Source organism: Lissotriton helveticus, chromosome 12 (genome assembly GCF_964261635.1).
Source record: "Lissotriton helveticus chromosome 12, aLisHel1.1, whole genome shotgun sequence".
In the NCBI taxonomy this organism is placed as follows: domain Eukaryota; kingdom Metazoa; phylum Chordata; class Amphibia; order Caudata; family Salamandridae; genus Lissotriton; species Lissotriton helveticus.
In genome coordinates this window covers 375,613,942-375,630,828 of record NC_136073.1, presented here as the reverse complement: position 1 = coordinate 375,630,828, position 16,887 = coordinate 375,613,942, and the positions used below count along the sequence as shown (strand labels likewise).

General features: G+C 51.1%; 1 protein-coding gene across 2 annotated transcripts in view; it reads left to right on the top strand.

The window, feature by feature from the left end:
* The window catches only part of CEP89 (centrosomal protein 89), a 1,224,823-nt gene that overhangs the window by 946,237 nt on the left and 261,699 nt on the right, over positions 1 to 16,887 (top strand). For both annotated transcript variants that reach the window (XM_078670561.1, XM_078670562.1), the window contains exon 17: positions 13,043 to 13,132. In XM_078670561.1, the coding sequence (XP_078526687.1) occupies positions 13,043 to 13,132 (90 nt within the window). The remainder of the gene's footprint in view (positions 1 to 13,042; positions 13,133 to 16,887) is intronic.

Genomic DNA, 16,887 nt, shown 5'->3' with positions numbered 1-16,887 from the left:
AGCAATACAAGACTACTTTGTACTGTTTTTATAATAAACAATATTGAAGCTGTAGCAATATAAGAATGTTCTTTAACTTCTTATAATCAATGGTAATCCCTATTGAAGTGATGGAAAAGTCATTAAACGAGTGAAAAGCCTATAAATGTATTTGGGGAATTATATTCAGTTACCGCCCAATTTAGTTTTTATAAGAATAGTCCACCCCCGCCAAACATTTGGTTTTCTTCTATATACTCACCCTCTTGGTACCCGAGTGTATCCTTTGTGGATGCTCAGATTAATCAAACACGGAAATCTATATTCCTTAAGCCCACTCTCTCTTTTCTAACTGCTATCTATTGGTGTCTGTCATTTTTTTATCAAGTTGGTAAAAATATGTGATTATTGTGGACAAAAAAACACCAGTTATTTTTTTTCTAACAAAGGCCTGTTACCCCAAGCTAGACATCATGTAATGTGTACAAGCAGCAAATGCCTTTATCCAGGAAAGCATAGATACAACATGAAAATAGTTCATTTGGATGTATCCAAATATTTACTTGAGTGTGTTTAAAGCTTCCATGCTCTGTTCTAACTTGACTTGAGTAAGTTTCATCACGTTACTCCTACCTTAGCACAGCTGCATTAGATTCCTGTCACGAAACAAGTATTCTATTTAAAATAATGTTATTGCAGTTTTCAAAAAATATAGTTATCATAAAAGCAAAGGAGAAACATAGGTTTTTCTAGATGGTTGCAGTTATGTGAGTAATACATGATGCAGAGAGCAGGCACGTTTAAGAACCTCTAGGAATAGAAGATCAGTGTCATTTTAGACTCCCCCCAGGAACAACACCCAAATCCCATATGATATTATTTTAAGCCAGGCATTATCTATGTAGAAATGAGCGCTCCATGGTCTCCAGATCTTTGTGCCGATAACCAGACAGCCACTACCTTTGTAATTGTTTGCAATAAACCAATTATATTTTTTGACATTCTTGCTGCAAATGAGAGTAGCTTTGAAAGTGTTGATATAAGGCAATGTTTAGATATGCTATAGGTGTGGTATGAGGGCATGGTGTAGTTATCTCTATAGCTGACTTTTGTACATCTGATAATCTTGCCGTGTCTGTTAAGAAGACCCTTTAGTTTTGACATACATTATTACCCAGCTTAAAAATTCCAGTCCCATCTGAACCCTCGAAGCCTTCCTAGGCTTGAGATCTGGTCAAGTCATGTTTCCAATCAGAAACAATTGTTTTGTGAGCCAACATACCATGCTGTTGACTTTTTGCTTCTTGCCACATACCGAACACAGTTTGTGTGTCCTGAAGAAAGTTAGTCAGGATTGCCTTTCCAAAAAGAAAGTAAAAATGGCTTGTGGCTGCCAGACTAACAATTCCAGGTAGACAGCTGTGTCCAGGCTTGCACCGGAACAGCAATCATTTATATCAATAAAATGGGAAGCCCCGTACTACAGAGTGATATAAGCCACGTCCTGTCATGTCTCTTACATTGGATCGAAGAAAGGACACAATTTGGTCTCAGGCACTTCTATGGAAATCTTTAGGAACCCTGAAGGTGTAGTTCTTGAACTGATGTAGAAGTTTTCAAGTGTGATGTTTAAGGGATTCCAACACTGAAGGTATGTGTCTGAAATCTAAGTGATAGATTCCTTACCTTAGAATATCCCCAAGCGTCAGACTGGATCCGGAAAAAGTTTTGCTAGCAGTACCCCTGCGTGACAGTAGGTGGCGTCATGCGGCACTGCGTCCGTCGCTGATGTTGTATGCGCTGAGATGACATCACAAACACTACTTAGGCGCCACCCATGCGCGCTGACGTCAGTTCTTTACACGCCAGTAAGCACAGATCTGGTTAGAGCACGTACCCTAGTCACTTTATTTTTTTTTTTTTGAAAACTTTTTATTGATTTTATAACGCAAACACAAACAACTTGCAAGGAGGGAAGAAAAAGAGACATCAATATACACAACGTTGCATTACATGGTGTTGGAGCGGGAAGGACAATCCAATGAGCGTTCGTTCTAGCGAGAAAGAGTTGCACAAGGGGGGGGGGCAGAAGAAACAAATTGCAAATAGTATACAATAGTGCGTGGAGGAACCCTCGGGTTACGGGGACATAGGTGCAACATCAGGGTCAGGAAGAGGAGGGGCACATATATCACCACGGTAAGTGTTCCACTGAGTCCATATCTTCCCCCATTTCCGGGAGGTACCACGAGAAATATACACAGTTTTTTCCCTGAACATGCACCAGTCCATGTTTTGTTTCCATTTCTGAAGTCCGGGCGGGCCCTGAGCGCCCCACAATTGCGCAATGTCTCTTTTGGCAATCATGTTGCCCAAGGTTACCCACCGAAGCTGCGACACGGAGTAATCATTCGGTTCCCATACGTTCAGCAGGCATCTCCTAGCTTCCGGCATCGATCGCACGCCGGTAACCTCACTCATCACCTCGTGCACACGGGTCCAGAATCGCACTATCTCAGGGCACTCCCAGATGATATGTAAAAAGGTGCCCAGGAGACCACAGCCACGCCGCCACAAACCATCCACAGAGAAGCCCATATGCACCAAACGGGGACCAGTGACATACACTCTATGCAGGATTTTAAGTTGCACAAATCTAAGGCGCGCCTGGATGGCCACCTCTTTAGGGGAGGAGATCGCCGCCTGCCAGTCCTCATCGTCCAGCTCCAGCCCATCACCAGTCCAGACTTCTCTAAGTCGAAACAGGAGATCAGACCTGGAGTTGATTAATTTTTTATAAATAAGCGAAATCGTACTATCAGGAACATGTCCGTCCAGTACCCTGTCCTCAAGCGGGGACGACTCCGGAATCTCCACACCCGAAGGGAAGACCGAGAGCACCGCGTGGCGGACCTGTGCATAGCGAAAAAATTCGCGATCGCTCAAAGCGTACTCGGTTTTCAATTCCTCAAACGTCTTCATTCTCCCCTTAGTCCAAACATCACCAATCCTGCTGATACCAATCAAGTCCCACCTATCAAACCCCCGTGACTGCCAAAGTGAGCCAAGTCTATCAGATGCGTACAGGGGGGTGGCGCGAGTCAATTTATCAGTCCACCCAAGCGCCATGGAAGCATGTCGCCACACCTGGACGGCCGTCCTAGTGGGGCCCGTCACGTTGCGAGGGGTGAGTTTCGAGTAGAGGGCTCTATTGTAGTCGCCCCCCGGTAACAACCATTTGTCCATCTCGAAGGCCGGATTTGGCAAAGGGCCATACATGCAATGATTTATTGCCCCCAGTTGAGACGCCCAATAATAGCGACGGATATCAGGCAAAGCAATACCACCGTCGTACCACGGGAGCGACAATTTAGCAATGGCAATCCGGGGCTTACCCCCCCACACCAGTCGTCTCTGTAAACTCTCGACCTCACGGAAATATGTAGCCGGGACAACGTCAAGTGTGTTTTGCAATGCGTAGAGGAAGCGGGGCAGTGACATCATCTTAAACAATGCCGCTCTACCCAGGGGGGAGAGAGGAAGTTTCCCCCAGGCGACCACATCTGCCCGAAGGCGCTGAAGAGGGGGCAGTAAATTACGGTCGAACCGCAGTGCAGGGCTCAGCGAGATAAAAATGCCTAGATATTTAAATCCATCTTCCACAATCGCGATAGGACAGCCGTTTGGCAGAAGGGGGGCGGTACCTGACAGGACGTATACACAGGACTTCGACCAGTTGATGACAAGACCTGAGTTTTTGCGGAAGGACGTTAAGACATCAAACAGCACAATGAGGGATTTACGGGGTGATGTAAGATAAAGCAGAATATCATCAGCGTAGAGAGATACACGGTCCTCAAACTCCGAATTCCATCTAATGCCCTTCAGGGACGGTTCCCACCGCAACCAGGCCGCCAGCGGTTCCAAGGCAAGAGCAAACAACAAGGGGGACAGGGGACAGCCCTGTCGCGTCCCTCTGCTCAGTGCAAAGGGCGCAGAGACCCGACCATTGACCACCACCTGGGCCATGGGACCGGCGTAAAGCAATTTGACCCACCGAACGAAGTCCGAACCGAAACCAAACTTAGCAAGAACCGCCCACAAATACGGCCATTCTATCGTATCAAACGCCATCGTAGCGTCCAAGGACGCCAAGATGGCGGGCTCACGCAGCGTCTCGGCCCGTGCCAGAACGCCATGCAACCTTCGGAGGTTAAGCGCCGTGTTACGATGCGGTATAAAGCCGGATTGATCAGGGTGAACCAGGTCCCCAATAACGGTCGCCAAACGTGTCGCCAGCAGCTTGGCCAAGATTTTAGGTTCCGCATTAATCAACGAAATGGGTCGAAAAGAGGCGCAGCGATCCCGAGGTTTACCATCCTTGTGGATGACAACAATAGTGGCCAGTCTCTGGTCTGGCGGGAGAAACCCCACCTCCAAGGACTCAAGAAACATAGAGCGCAAATGAGGAGCTAGCGAATCCGGGCGCAGTTTATATAGCTCAATGGGGAGCCCATTAGGGCCCGAGGCCTTGCCGGATCGGACCGAACGGACAGCAGCGGCAATCTCGTCCACAGTAGGCGGAGCATCCAGAGCATCTCTATCAATGTCAGACAACCGGGGAAGTGCAATATCACGCAATAACAGGTGGGAGTCCTGCTCCGATCGATCAGACACCTGGAAGTACACCTCGCGGAAATAATCGGCAAAACATGCGACAATATCAACAGGGTCCGTACATCACTCTCCATTCTCCGCAACAATCACAGGGACTACACGACTCACACTTTCCCTCTTATCCAACCAAGCAAGCAGTTTCCCAGCCTTATCACCCACATCATACAGGCGTCCCTGCTGTTCCCTCCCCATTTCCTTAGCAGCTTCAGTGACCAGAGCTCTGTATTCATGTTGTTTCAACTCCAGTAGATGTAACCCCTCAGCGGTAACCCCAGATTCCAAGCCCTCCTCCAGGGCCGTGACCTCCCCCTCAAGTCGAACCGTCTCAGCACGGTTGGCCAACTTCACGCTACCAATCAATGAGAGGGCCTGGCCACGAATGACAGTCTTGTAAGCTTCCCAAAGTCCACCAGGGGAGGAAACAGAGCCCACATTTTCCTCAAAATAACAATTGTGTGCTTTAACCAGCTCATCCCTGACCCTGGGGTCCTTCAAATACCAGGGGTTGATCGGAGCCACTCGGCCCGCCGAACCCTGCCGTGCGTCAACCACCAGCCAAAGCGGAGAATGGTCCGAGATACCCCGTGCCAGATGTTTAACTTCCCGTATGAGGGATGCATGGGCCGAGGGCAGTAAAACGTTATCTAACCTCGAGAGACTACCATGAGCACCAGAATGATAGGTATATTGCAACTGTCCCGGGTGAAGCAACCGCCAGCAATCAGTGAGCCCCAACGTCTCCAGGAAGTCGCTCAACCAAGTCTGGGCCCTCGGCAGTTCCCTGGGAGGGTGACGATCATGCATTCCCGAGACCACCGCATTAAAGTCACCCCCAACCAAAAGCAGACCCTCGGGGAGGCCCAGGATAAGTCCACTCAGATCAGCAAAGGTGGTGGCCTGGAGGCCCGGAGGCACGTACACAGAAATCAGAATAAGAACCTTCCCCTCCCAGCGCCCCACAATGGCGGCGTATCGTCCCTTATCATCCAATATGACATCATCAACGGCCAAGGGGAGGGAGGTCCGAACCAGAATGCCCGCCCCCCTAGAGCCCGAAGTGAAACCCGAGTGCGCCACAAGGCGATAACCACGCCTATTCAAAGCGTAGCACTTGTTGCCGAAGCAAATGAGTCTCCTGCAGTAAGACAACATCTGGAGTCAAACGTTTCAGCAATTGCAACACCACCCTCCTCTTAATCCCATCCCCCAACCCGTTCACGTTCCAACACAATAACCGAAGTCCCCTACCCCCCATCCCCGTGTTCAGCCCCTCCCCCGCCCCACACCCAGAGCAACTGCAAAAAACAGGAGTGCGCCTTTCCTTCACCTTGCAAGTAACAAGAAAATTCAAACAAACAACCCAGTCCCCCCAACAATGTCAAAAACAACTATACCCCCCACCCCGCACCCCTGCTGAAGACCAAAGAGCCCCATAAACTCGCAGTGTGCCTGTCGCCCAACCACCCAACTAATCTACGAAAAGAAAACCCAGGAGGAGAAAGGACCCGTTCACCCCCCACCCACCCCCAAAAAGACTATTACTTGCAAACATTAAGAACACAGCATAGCACAGTTCAAAGCCAACGGGAAGGGTACGGGGTCAAAGTCCCTAGTCACTTTTTGACTATGTTGGGGGGGACTTTTGTCTTCTGTTGGTCTTCTCTGGTGCGTATGGATGCCAGGTTTTAAGTCCTGTGGGGCCTGCCGTCGCAACATGTCGGTGGCAGGCCCCCGCAACGTTTGTCTCTACTGCCTGGAGCGCGACCACGACTCCTGGTCCTGTCTGGACTGTCGGGCCATGGCCCGAAGGCCTTGAGGGAGCGGCGCCGGAAGTTCCTTGAAGTTCGGCACTCATCCCAGCACCACTTCCGGTCCAGGGCCGCTCTCGTGAACGCTCGCAGGGCCACCATCACCGCTCCTCGGGCTCCAAGTCTTCACCCTCGGATTCGGGTAAGCGACGACACAAAAAGAAGTCGAAGAAGCGTTGTCGCTCTCCGACGTCCCCTCGTCGGTCCTCGGATGTGGACGAGGGGGACCGGGGTTCCGCACTGCGGCTCCTTCGGAGCCTGGGAGTCCCACCCCCTACCCGCCTTACCCGGGTCCGTCGGCGACTCCCACACAGGTGTAAGAGTTTCTTGCTGCCATGGACCGCCTGTTTAAGCCCCGGGCTCCTGCCGGTGCGCCTTTGGCCCCGCGATCCCGTGTCAGGATCCTGCTGGGCCGTCGCCACCACCGAAGGCCCCGGCGCCGCAGGATCCTGCGCCGTCGGCTCCGGCACCAAGAGGTCCTGTGCTGCCAGCTCCGGCCCCAGTGCCGTCCTCGGCTTCACCTGTGGCACCGCAGTGGATGCCGTTGGTTCTGCTTCTGCCCCGGTTCCCGGACGGTTTTGTCCCACGCCTGGGATCCGAATTGGGACTTGGCACCGGTTCTGCCCCGACCGGTGCCGTTCTCAACACCCTGTATTCCTCCCCCGGCCCCTGCCCCGCGGTTTGTACCGCACACGGCGGAGGCCGAGGACGACTGAGAGGGGTCCGCGGACCCTCTTGCTCGCCAATGCGACTCCGAGCAGGATCAGGCGGACAACTTGGAGGAGGCCGGCAGCCTTGACGTCTCCTCTGACCCGGGGTTTGCCTCTCCCCTGTCCACTATGGAGGAAGGTGCCTTGTATACAGTGGTACAAAAAGGGGTGATAAACGGAGCGCTTGAGCAAATCAAACACTCACCCCCAGTCAACTGATCTGGGTTTAATCCATCACCATTCTTTAGCTCACTCCGCCACCCCAGTTCAGACATGGCCATATGCAAATCAGTCTGACCCAGGGCCTCATGGGAACAGTCTAGCCCAAACTGCCAAAGCCATGTCTTCCCTGGACCGCAAACAAGCATCCTTGGACCGGTTTCTGGCATTTCAGCCGTCATCAGCCAGGCCAGGCAGTTGTCACCCACCTCCAGACTATGGCCGACCTCCTCAAGTCGCACCTGAGTCCCTTTAAGAAGCTCCCCTCCATCGGAGATTGTCTGGATTCAACGCAGTTCCGTGTTTATCCTCCCGAGCAACGAGTCCAGGATATTGAGGCTATGATTCCGATCTTTCTGCCTCTATCCCGGGTTTCAGTCAGAATGATCCTTCGGGTCCTGGGCCTGATGGCCTCCTGCATCCTGCGAGTGCAACATGCCAGATGGCACATGCAGGCTCTGCAGTGGGACCTGAAGTTCCAGTGGGCCCAGCATCAGGGCAACCTGTCTGATCACTTCCAGATCTCGGAGGGCACTGCTCAACAATTTCCGTGGTGGCTCAGGAATCGTGATTGGGTCAATGACAGATCCCTCTCCCTTCCCCAACTGGAGCACACAGTGGTGACGGATGCGTCCCTCCTGGGATGGGGAGGCCACTTAGGAGAGGCGCAATTCAGAGGCCTCTGGTCTCAGGCGGAGTCCCGGCTCCATATCAACCTTTTGGAGCTTCGGGCGATCCGACTTGCACTGAAGGCATTCCTTCCCTCTGTCCGGGGAAGTGTGGTACAGATGTTCACGGACACCACCACTGTCATATGGTATTGCAACAAACATGGCGGGGTGGGGTCCTGGACCCTATGTCAAGGGGCTCTGCGCCTCTGGACATGGCTGGAACATCAAGGCGGTTCAACACCTGCCAGGTTCTCTGAACGCCAGGGCGGACGAGCTCAGCTGCCTGTGCTTGATGGATCACGAGTGGCGTCTGAACTCGGACAAGGCGCAAGGTCTCTTTCAGCAGTAGGGAGAGCCTTGGTTAGATCTATTCGCCACCGAAGAGAACGCGCAATGTCATCAGTTCTGCACGTTGGAATTTCCAAGGCGGCACTAGCTCTGCGACACTTTTTGACGCGAGTGGAGTTGCGGTCTATACGCCGTTCCACCTATACCACTTCTACCCAGAGTGCTGTAGAAGATTCGGCACAACCGGGCCCAAGTCATCCTTGTGGCTCCCGATTTGGCACGAAGATACTGGTATCCCGAGCTACTCAGCATGGCGATCGATCCCCCGATCCGACTGCCTCTTCGGGAGGATCTTCTGTCGCAGCAGCAGGGGACGGTTCTCCACCCGAACCTGTCCAGCCTCCCGCTCCATGCGTGGAGATTGAGCAGCGACAGTTGACAGCTTTTGATATTCCTCCCAAAGTCTGTGATGTAATTCTGGCATCCAGGCGTCCCTCCACTAAGACGGTATACGCCTGCAGGTGGAACACATTTGTGGCATGGTGCACAGCAAAGGCTGTGGATCCCCTCTCTGCCCCTCTCTCTGAAGTCTTTCTGTTCCTTCTATCTTTAGCCCGGCAGGGGTCTGCTCTGGGCACTATCAAAGGTTATCTTTCGGCTATCTCCGCCTTTCTACAGCTTCCAGATCAGCCTTCTCTTTTTAAGTCCCCGGTTGTTAACCATTTCCTTTCATAATGCCTCAATGGGACTTAAATCTTGTCTTAACCTTTCTGATGTGCCCTCCCTTTGAGCCCCTTCATAACTGTCCTTTACATCTTCTCACTCTCAAGACGGCTTTCCTGGTAGCTGTCACCTCTGCCAGAAGAGTGAGTGAGCTCCAGGCTCTTTTTTCTAAATCGCCATTCCTTTCTGTTCATTCGGACAAGGTGGTTTTGAGGACCCGTCCTTCTTTCTTGCCAAAGGTTGTCACGCCCTTCCACATCGAGCAGACCATCACTTCGCCCACCTTCTTTCCACCTCCGCATCCTTCAAAAGAGGAAGAGAGGCTCCACCGTCTAGACCCAAAACGTGCGCTCTCGTTTTATCTGAAGCGCACACAATCGTTCCGGATGGTTGACAAGCTCTATGCTGGCTACGTGGGCGCCAAAAAAGGTCGGGCTGTGCACAAACGGACCATCTCTCGGTGGGTCATTCTCTGCATTAAGGCCTGTTACTCATTGGCTAAGAAGGAGCCTCCTGTGGGGCTGCGGGCCCATTCCACCAGGGCAACTGCAGCAACTACTGCCGTGAGAAGCAGTGTTCCCTTGCAAGACATTTGTCAGGCAGCTATGTGGGCCTCGCTGCACACGTTTACCAAGCATTACTGCCTTGACAGTCAAGTCTGGAGAGACGGCTTCTTTGGTCGGTCTGTTCTCTGTGACTTTCTGGTGTAATCTTATTCGCAGACCCTCCACCGGGGTTGGTATTGCTGGGGTATCTATTCTAAGGTAAGGAATCTATCACTAACGTGTCTCTTTCAGATGCACAAGTTACTACTTGTGTAATGATATATCTGCAAGAGACATTAGTTAGTGATAGATTCCTTACCGCCTCACCCATCCTCCCCGTTCTGCCAACTGATTACTAGGATTAAGAACATCCCTTTTAGGGCCCTAGTTTCATTGCACCAGTGGTCAGTTTCTTGCATGGCTCTGCATGGCGCAGAAAGTCGTGTATAGTGTGCATGGGTGGCGCCTAAGTAGTCTCCGTGACGTCATCTCGGCGCATACGACGCCAGCGACAGACGCGGAGCTGCAGGACGCCACCTACTGACGCGCCGGGGTATGGCTAGCAAAACTTTTTCCGGGGTCCAGTCTGACACCTGGGGATATTCTAAGGTATGGAATATATCACTAACTAATGTCTCTTACAGATATATCGTTACACAAGTAGTAACTAGTGCTTCATGCCCAACTTGTTGAGCAGTCTTTTATGACTAATAATGCCAGATACCTAAATTGTTGGTTGCATCCCTATTTTGCAGTGGTCAGTCTAGCTATTTCTATGACCCAGCATCTGAAGATAAAATTGACTTGGGTCACTTCACACAAAAGCCATTGAAGTACAAGCAACTGGGTGTCTGCACAACACAACAGGAAATGGGTCTTTCCACTGGTGTTCTAAAGCTAGAACATTGCATTGAATGTTATGGCAGGTTGAGCGTTGACACATAAAGTCGCAATGGTGATGCGACCGTCCCAAACAGATAATTTGTCAATGACTCTGCCAGTATTTTGACTTCAGGGGCAGAACACCCCTCACATTGATGCTTCAAACATCATCGACAGGTTTGGGAGCGTTCCTCATAAGAGTTGCTCGAGGATTAGGCTGTTTGGCCCCATTGTTTTTACTGACTGCAGTACTTGACAGCTCCTCTCTCAAGACTTCTGCCTGAAGCCCTCAGCCTGTGAATGCCTTCCAATGGAAAGGCCTGAGAAGATGCCAGAGAGCTCCAGAGATGCTGTGATGCTAATATGTACACAATATCTTACAACTATTCAGCAAAGTTACTGGCAATACTGTTGTTTCTTGCAAGCATACTAGATGTTTCCTTGATACTCCTACCATTTCTAGCCACTTCCTTTCCCTGGGTAGCCAGTAAAGCAACTCCCCCTTTTTGTCCCTGTGGTAATAAATGTTTCCATAAGATCTGCAATTACTTCAGCAACCCTGAATTTTGTTAGAAATAGAGTTTGGTTCACTTCCTTAGAAGGTCTATGATCTGCTTGTCATGTATCCACCAGGCTCTCAGATGGCCCACATGTTGGATCGACTGGGATATTCGGCCTACATACTGTATGATTGATTAATGATCTGATGAGTTGTGTGCAAGGATTCATGTACTCAATACCATGCCTGAGATTGACGTAAGGAAATAATGTTGGTGAGGAAAGATCAATGGACATGAGAGTAGTATGTGCTTTCCAGATGTCAGACAGCCTGGTAGATGAGGACCAGTCTGAAAGTGCAGTGCATCTTTCGGAAAGTGGCAAACATTTGCTGTTTCCATCAGTCACAGGCCTCAACAAGCACACGGGTGACTGTGCATCCAATGAGCTGAGCGCACCAAGGACTTCACTGGATGAATTAGGAGATACTTAAGCATTTAGAAATGTCCAAGTGTGGTACCCAGTAGTGCTAATAACCATTACATATCTACCTTGTCAATTTAAGTGCGTTTACTGTACCTAGAAGAGGAAACCCTTCCCAAATTGAATTGCTACAGTCCTAGAGCTCATTTTGGAACCCTCATGCAGCACTCTAGCAAAGTCACATCTGTGTAGAAAAGGCTGATTAGTGCCTCTTACAGCATCCAGATGAAGGCCCCCCGATCCAGTCGTAGTTCACAGCAGGTTGAAACATGTTGACCAAAGAACATCTATGGTCCTAACAAGTGCTCTTGTTTTTAAACGTGCCACAAGAAAACATGAATAAAAAGAATCATTCTGCTGTGATTCAATTTTTTGGGAAGGTTTTGAAAGCCTCTCTAGTTCAAGGCTTTGAGATGGGAGATATCATTGAATTGTCAGAAGTATACATTCATATACTAAGGGTGCTGTTGAGGTGCTACAAAGAATCCCCGGCTAGATTTCCATTAACAAAACCGATGCTGCAGTGTTGAACGAGCCCGGAGATAAAGCATGCAACCAGAGTGGGCTGAGTGCTTGATGTGCTTTTACTCCCGTATCCTTGAGTTCATGTTCTGGCTAATATGTCTATGAAGTGCATCCACTATGAATTAAGGAACTTGTGTGTCCTCTTCCTTTAGCTTTCAGTACCTTATGTTGTTAATGCGTGCTAGAGAGAATGTCCTGAACACCGGAAACAGCATCTCTCTCCATCTTCCTGTTTGTTGATTGTTAACTTAAAATGCATTCAGAACAAAATATTGCATATCAGATTTTCTTGACAAAGGTCCATCCTTCAGAAAGCTTATGCATGTGCATTTGTTAACATTCTGAATAAAAAACTGTTAATTAGCCACTTTATCAAGACAATACAACTACTGAATGTGCAATGGTGATTAGTGAAAAGCACTATCGTTATGACCCTCTAAAACAGCCACACGCCCTAAACAAATAAAGCCATAATCCAGCAATTCATGTTATTTTCGCAGCAAAGTAAATACATCAAAGAGCAATAAGTGGCTTTCAATTGCAAGGTACACGTAGTGTTGTATCTGCACTCTAACATAACTACGTATGCCCCATCATCAAAACATAATGTGAACACAAATAGGACAATGTAACCATCCATGAAATGCCAGCCAAACGATGGAAACCATGAAAACACATTGAAGTCCATGGCTGAAGGGAGCGAATTTAAAGTCTTTTCTCTCGCCGTACTACTTATTGTACTTTTTGACGAAGTTATGCCTAAACATAGAAAGCCATGCCTATAAAAAAATTATTGCAGCCCACCCATTTAACAGCTAGAGCAAAAGGACTTGAGCAAAACGTTCTGTAGGCAATTTGAAAGGGGACTTTTAGGTATAATGGTTTGTTATGAGGGCCAAAAGTGCCCACGCTTTTATCTCAGACTACTTAGTAATGTGCAGTTTTCTCCAACTGGATTAAAATAATTTTACAGCTATGTAACTTCGTTTCACTGATTTCAGAATCGTTTTCATTCACGTACTTTTAATTTTCAGGCTAAAAGTTTAGAGCATGAAAAACACAATTTTCTAAACAAAATACTAGGAGGACATGTACGTCTAGGTCGCTTGGAAGAAAAGGTCAAGGTAAGACAATTTCTCAAGGATTTTTGCACTGTCTTGTTTCACCTATTAATGTTTTGACGTTTCTGTATTCCTTGGGATTCATATTGATGTGAACTATAGAGTATAAAAAACGTGTCTACAATATGCCCTACCCAAACCCTCTTCCAGAATGTACAGTTTCCAGAGCTGAAGCTGAAATGTGAAAAAGAAGTTAGTTCAACAGAGTGAGACACAGATTACACGTTGCACTTGTTGAGTGTGGGACATAACAATTGCTTTTGGACTCATTCTCTTCCATGCAATGCATAAGACATAACTTCTAGCGGTAATTAGACAGACTAGTGGAATGTGCTTCTACATTCACTGCATGCTTTGAGTCTTAAAGATATGCAACGAGCCTCTTCAGGGTTTGATTATTTATTGTTTTTTATTTGATAAGTTATTAAATATCAATGATACAGCAATATGTATTTTGCAGGGAGAGGCAGGAATTCTCCCACTCTGTTATAGGTATCCCCTTTTCCTCCCTCAATTCTGGTCCACCAGGTAGACACCATAATCAGTACTGCAGCTATACTTTTTACTGGAGCCTGACACAGAGAAATGGAAGATAGATGATGGTGGTACCCATTAGATTTGTGCATCTGAAAGAAACAGGTTAGTGGTAGATTCCTTACCCTAGAATATTACCAGGCGTCAGACTGGATCCGGAAAGTTTTGGGTAGCAGTACCCCTGCTCGTCGGTAGGCGTCGTCTGCGGCTCCGCGTCCGTCGTCGGCGTCGTGGTCGCCGGGATGACGTCGTCGGAGTACTTAGACGCTGCCCTCGCGCTCTGACGTCAGTTCTTCTTTTTTCCGCACCAGCAAGCGCAGATCCGGGAAGAGCAGTACTCCTTAGTCACTTTTTGACTAACTTTTTTTCGATCTAATTTGGATCTTCTCGAGTCGTTATCGACTCTGGTGCCGGTAGGGATGCCCGGTTCAAGCCCTGTGACGACTGTAACCGACTGATGTCGGTTACCGACCTCCACCGTCGGTGCCTTTATTGCCTTGGGCCGACCATGATGACAAGTCGTGCCCCGACTGCCGGTCCTTGACATCAAAAGCTAGGCGGGAGCGGTCCCGTAAGCGACTCGAGATCCGGCAGACGGCCCCCCCGCCGCTCGTAGTCCCGGTCCAGGAGGAGGTCGAGGGACCGGTCGCGGGGCCACAGTCATCACAGCTCGGCGAGTCGATTCCACTCGTCTGGTTCAAAGTCCTCAGGTAAGTCGAGGCACAAGAATTCGAAGAAGCGACATAACTCTTCAGACTCCCCCCTACGCTCGGGCGATGTGGCCAGGGGTTCGGGCGACACCGCCCACAAGCGGCGCGTCCATCTCCACACCCGCCAGTCCCTGGGGTGAACGCGACGCCGAAGGAGATCAGCGCCTTCCTCACTGCCATGAGGTCGCGCTTCCCTCCGTCGGGTTCCGTCGAGGTGCCTTCGGGCCCCGCAGACCCGTCTGGGAGCCCAAGCGGGCCGGCGGCTTCGGCCCCGGCGCCGTCGGGTGCTACGGCCCCGGCGCCGTCGACGACTTCGGTCCAGACGCCGCAGGGCTCCTCAGGATCCAGACCTGGAGCCGTGTCGACACCGATCGACCTTACGACCCCTCCGCCGGCGGCGTCACCAAGGATGACGCCCCCGGCGCCGTCCTCGGGCTGCGTCGTCCCCGGTCCGGATCCGGTGTCGGAGCGGCGCCATCTTCGACACCGATAGGTGAGCCCTTCACCGACGATCCGGCTCTATCAATTTTTCCTGACCTTCAGGAGATGGAGGACGAGGGGGATTGGGAGGGGACTGAGGACCCTCTGGCACTGCCGTGCCAGTTGAGTCAGGACTGAACGGATGGACGGACGAACTTGGGGAGGCCAGCGGTCTGGACACTTCGTCCGACACTGGTTTTGTCTCCCCTCCTACCGTGGCTACGGATGAGGGGGCTCCGTACAGCGTGGTGTTGACTCGAGCAGCCAAGGCCCTGGCTCTTGAGCTCCCAGTCGCGGCCGTGAGGACTAACCTCACTGAGGTACTCAAACCGCAGGCAAGCTCCTCGGAGCCTCTCCTGCCGTTCAACGAGGTCCTCACTGACATTCAGGTGAGCACCTGGTCCAAGCCCTCCACAGGCCTCCCTATGGATCGGAACGTGGCCCGACGCCACCGCCCGGCTCCGGGCGACCCCAGTTTCCTGTCCGTTCATCCCACCCCTGAGAGCCTGGCCATCCAGGCCTCTACTTTCCAGACCGCATTCCCGACCGCCCCTCCGGATCGGGAATCCCAAAGGTACGATCAGTTCGGGAAGTAGCTGTTCTCCTCACTGAGTTTGGGGTTGCGGTTGGTCAACACCGCCTGCCTATTGGGCCATTATTCTCAGTCTTTGTGGGATACGGTTGCGGAAGTGCTGCCGCAGTGCCCGGCGGAGGTCCAGGCAAAGCTAACCCAGGCCCTGGCGGAGGGAAGGGACGCAGCACGATATTCCATTCGGTGTGGACTGGATACCACAGACTCACTAGGCAGAGCGATTGCAACAACGGTGTCGGTTCGCCGCCATGCTTGGCTAAGGTCCGCCAACTTTTCGGGCGATGTCCAAGCATTCCTTATGGACATGCCCTTTGATGGCCGTCGTCTTTTTGGCGACAAGGCGGACAGTGCGCTGGAACGTTTTAGGGACTCCAGGGCTACGGCCAAGTCCTTGGGCCTCGGCCAACGCCAGCAGACTTCCGCCTTTAGTCCCTTTCGTAGCCAAGGTAGGGGCGCCCCCTCACGTCCAGCTAGCCACAGGCCGCAGAACCCACCTCAACGCGGACGTGGTAACTGCCGTGGCGGAGCCGGGGGACACAGGCAAGGCCAGTCCACACCCGCCCCTGCAGCATCTGCCTCAAAATCCTCCTAGTCTGAGTTTTTAGGCCCATTTGACACCAGTGGGGGCAGGGTTCGCCATCACCTCCTCCACTCCCGCTCCATCACATCGGACAGGTGGGTGCTGCAAATCGTCCGAAGGGGCTACTCCCTCTTCTTCGAGGCGACCCCTCCAGCCATGCTACCGCAGTACCACCACATGTCGGGGGATCACTTGCAACTTCTGCAGGAGGAAGTTACGGCCATCTTGGCCAAGGGGGCCATCGAGCGCGTTCCTGGGCCAGAAGTAGGACGTGGTTGCTATTCCCACTACTTTCTGGTACCCAAGAAGGGCAAAGGGGGCCTACGCCCTATCTTGGATCTAAGGAGCGTCAACGGCTTCCTCCGGAAGGAGAAGTTCAAGATCAAGATGCTGACTTCGGCTCAGGTCCTAGCTGCCCTGGACCCAGAAGACTGGATGGTAGCGTTGGACTTGCAGGACGCGTATTTCCACATCCCCGTCCTGCTGGCCCACCGGCAATACCTGCAGTTCACGGTAGGCCACAATCACTTTCACTTTACCGTGCTCTCCTTCGGCCTTACCAGCGCCCCACAGGTGTTCACGAAAGTGATGGCGGTGGTCGGAGCTCATCTGCGCAGATTGGGGTTTCAGTCTTCCCCTATCTCGACGACTGGTTGTTGAAGGCGGGCTCACCCCAAACAGTCGTCTCCCACCTCCAGTCTACGGCCGACCTCCTGCACTCACTGGGGTTCTCCATCAACGTGCCGAAGTCACACCTGTGTCCTTCTCTGAAGCTCCTCTTCATCGGAGCGGTTCTGGACTGCAGTTTCGGGTTTATCCTCCCGAACAGCGGGTTCGGGATATTCGGGCTCTGATTCCGATC